This window comes from Mandrillus leucophaeus, unplaced genomic scaffold (genome assembly GCF_000951045.1).
Source record: "Mandrillus leucophaeus isolate KB7577 unplaced genomic scaffold, Mleu.le_1.0 Scaffold310, whole genome shotgun sequence".
NCBI classification, from domain to species: Eukaryota; Metazoa; Chordata; class Mammalia; order Primates; family Cercopithecidae; genus Mandrillus; species Mandrillus leucophaeus.
This window is the reverse complement of record NW_012103255.1, coordinates 180,138-183,953: the sequence shown is the minus strand read 5'-3', so window position 1 is coordinate 183,953 and position 3,816 is coordinate 180,138. Positions and strand designations below refer to the sequence as shown.

Genomic DNA, 3,816 nt, shown 5'->3' with positions numbered 1-3,816 from the left:
ACTAAAGACCATCCATGGGCTGATCTTTAAAAAAAGTTAAAAAAAAAAATCATCAGTGAGGGTGGACGGAGAGGACTGGAGGGTCCCCTCCTCCACAGCAGCCTTTGTTTTTGTTGTTGCTGTTGCTTTTGGTTTTTTCTGACATGGAGTCTCACTCTGTGGCCCAGGATAGAGTGCAGTGGCTCAATCTTGGCTCACTGCAACCTCCACCTCCCGGGTTCAAGCGATTCTCCTGCCTCAGCCTCCCAAGTAGCTGGGATTATAGGCACCCACTATCACGCTCGGCTAATTTTTGTATTTTTTAGTAGACATGGGGTTTCACCATGTTGACCAGGCTAGTCTTGAACTCCTGATCTCAGGTGATTCTCCCACCTCGGCCTCCCAAAGTGCGGGGATTACAGGCGTGAGCCACTGCGCCCGGCCCATAGCAACCTTTGAACACTCAACCTCTTGCATCCCACTCATGCCATTCAAAGCCTATTTCAAATGGCACCTCCTCCATGAGCTTTCTGTGACTGCTCAGCTTGATGCACTCTCTCAAATCTCTAAATTCCACTTTGCTTTATCTGTGCCTCCCTTTCCGCCCATCTCACATTCTGGTCTTTGTCACAGTTACCAGTTTACTCTTTGTGGGGGCCTGGACTGTAGCCTCCTTGAGAAGAGGGATGGCTCTAATCCTCTCCGAGTCCCCAGCTGTGCAGAGCTCAGGCCCAGGTATTTAGCAGGTCTTCCACAGGTGCACTGCACCATGGTAGGGCTTGGCAGCTGGGCTGTTGTAGCAGAAGCAGCCAGCATCAGGTGCAGGCAGGAATCCACCCAGGGATGGGGAACGAGGGCAAGGACTGCCTCACAAAGCCCAAGAGTCATCAGCTGGAGCCACTCAACTACTGAACCTCTGGAGTCTGGATTCCATAAGTCCCATACACCTAGTCAAACACAGGACTTGTGATCTTTCTTGATTCAAATACTGGTAAGTTTTCGTGGTCTTGCAGGGATAGGGAATCAGAAGCATTGAAATCAAGAGCTCCCAAAATAAAGATTTCCCTCAACAGGTATTCCATTTCAGACTCCAGTAATCTTGTTTGCAGCACATTCATTTGTATTGTGGGCCAATTGTGAAATATCTCACTGATTTATCCCATTTTTCTTACAGTCTCCTCATTATATCTTAGCTAACAATATCAAACTTCAACATATAAAGTAATAAAAGAATATTTCTGGCCAGGCACGGTGGCTCGTGCCTGTAATCTCAGCACTTTGGGAGGCCGAGGCAGGCAGATCACGAGGTCAGGAGTTCGAGACCAGTCTGGCCAACACGGTGAAACCCCATCTCTGCTAAAAATACAAACATTAGCCAGGCATGGTGGCATGCCCCTGTAATCCCAGTTACTCGAGAGGCTGAGGCAGGAGAATTGCTTGAACGCGGGAAGTGGAGGTTGTGGTGAGCCGAGATCGCACTGCACTCCAGCCTAGGCAACAGAGCAAGACTCTGTCTCAAAACAAAAACAAAAACAAAAACAAAAATAAAAACAAAACCTTTCTGCCATTGATCCTCTGACGACCTGTTCAAATAAGAAAGGACTTTCCGCAGAGACAAATCTGTCCCTCAGACCCTATGAATATGAAAATACCCAGTCCTTACCTGGGAGGCTTGTCGCATTTGCAGAATCTCTGGAGAGAATATTATCGTCATCTTTATTAGTAGTAGGTGCCTAAAAGAGACATTCCTCACCATCAGCCTGTTTCTGCAGATTTCACCACCATTCAGAACCAGTTCAGGAGGTATCTCCTCCTCAGAGCCCTCCCTGATCCGCCCAAAGCATTCCTTTCTCCATTTCATTCGTAACAGTGGAAAAATCAATAATACTATTATTTGCATTTTTTCTATCCACACCGTGTCTGCTAAGGGTGGGGCTTTCTTTGCACCTGCCTCTCCACCAAAAGCTGAAGGGCACAGCACCCTGCACAGAGAAGATGCTCAGTGGATACACTGAAGCAGCTGTTGTCCTTACAGGTCCGATGCAAGGGTGCAGGTACCACTGTGACTGGAATCCTGGCTCCACCACTTACGAGCTATGTCACCTTGGACAGATTTCTTTTTATTTTTTGTTTTTTTGTGAAATGGAGTTTCACAAAAGAAATAGAGATTCTCGTCACCCAAGCTGGAGTGCAATGGCATAATCTCAGCTCACTGCAACCTATGCTTCCCGTGTTCAAGTGATTCTCCAGCCTCAGCCTCCTGAATAGCTGGGATTACATGCACGCGCCACCACGCCCAGCTAATTTTTGTGTTTTTGGTACAGACGGGGTTTCACCATGTTGGTCAGGCTGGTCTGGAACTCCTGACCTCAGGTGATCCACCCGCCTCAGCCTCCCAAAGTGCTGGGATTACAGGAGTAAGCCACCGCGCCCGGCCTCATACTTCTCTTTTTTTTTTTTTTTTTCTTTTTTTGAGATGGAGTTTCGTTCTTGTTGCCCAGGCTGGAGTACAATGGTGCGATCTTGGCTCACTGCACCCTCCGCCTCCAAGGTTCAAGCAATTCTCCTGCCTCAGCCTCCCAAATAGCTGGGATTACAGGCATGTGCCACCACACCCAGCTGATTTTATATTTTCAGTAGAGACAGGGTTTCTCCATGTTGGTCAGGCTGGTCTTGAACTCCTCACCTCAGATGATCTGCCCGCCTTGGCCTCCCAAAGTGCTGGGATTACAAGCGTGAGCCCTGGCACCTGGCCCTGGCCTCAGACTTCTTACCCCATGTTAAACAGCCCTTGCAAGCACTCCCTTGTAACGTTAACATAAGGAGCCAATGAAATAGCAAATGCAAGGCTCACAGTTTAGCAGGATGAGGCCAGTCCTCAGTCGGTGTCAGTTTCCCCAGAACCTGTGTTGGGAGCACTCTAGCCCCATGGGTATGGGCTCCACCTGCAGCTGTTCCTACATGGAACACAGACAAGGTTCAAGAGCCCCAGGCTCCTTCCCTGTGCTGCACAGCTCCAGAAGTGGCTGTGCCTCCCAGCTTAGCATTTAGGGAATTAAGGGCCACAGGAGGAGATATAGTTGGATAGGAAATTGGATTACTCCTGGAATTTGTTAAGCAGCTTCAGAGGTAATCCTCTTTCCAGCAAGTTATGACACCAGGAGTCCACAGGGGAAGGACTCAGATGAACAGAATCCAATCTCAAGCTAAGCCGTTAGCAGTGTCCAAAAAGCTCAGAGATGAAATAGCTGCCGCTAGATGCAGGGCAGTTCTGCGTGCCAGGCCAATGCTGCTCCACTCTTTACAGTCCTGGGACAAGATAATTTTTATGATTCCCTTTCACAGAGTCTTGAAAAGCACAGATAACTCACCACAGCCACATTTCTACTAAGTGACAGAGCTGGGATTTAAACCAAATTCAGTCTGGCATCCGCCCACACTCCTAACCACTAGGTGCTGCTGCCCTGACCCTTTTACAAGAACAGGAGCTCACCTGCGTGGGGGTGGACACCTCGTTCTCGGCTGGAGGACTCCTGGATTCTGTGGACAGAAGAAACAGTTGTTATTAGTGATTCACGGGCCCCGGAGTCCTGTCTCAGGCGCTTGAAAATCAGAAAAAAGTTCATCTCAATGTTATTTAAAAGAACAGCATGGACTGGGCGCGGTGGCTTATACCTGTACTCCCAGCACTTTGGGAAGCTGGGTGGATCATCTGAGGTCGGGAGTCCCAGACCAGCCTGACCAACATGGAGAAACTCCATCTCTACCGAAAATACAAAATTAGCCGGGTATGCTGGCACATGCCTGTAATCCCAGCTACTCGGGAGGCTGAGGCAG

General features: G+C 48.8%; 1 protein-coding gene across 2 annotated transcripts in view; it reads right to left on the bottom strand.

Annotated features, from left to right (window-relative positions):
- Positions 1-3,816, bottom strand: part of IL6R (interleukin 6 receptor) — a 68,174-nt gene that overhangs the window by 15,516 nt on the left and 48,842 nt on the right. For both annotated transcript variants that reach the window (XM_011987421.1, XM_011987422.1), the window contains exons 7-8: positions 3,473-3,519; positions 1,643-1,712 (exon numbers count right to left, since the gene is read on the bottom strand). In XM_011987421.1, coding sequence (XP_011842811.1) covers positions 1,643-1,712; positions 3,473-3,519 — 117 coding nt within the window. The remainder of the gene's footprint in view (positions 1-1,642; positions 1,713-3,472; positions 3,520-3,816) is intronic.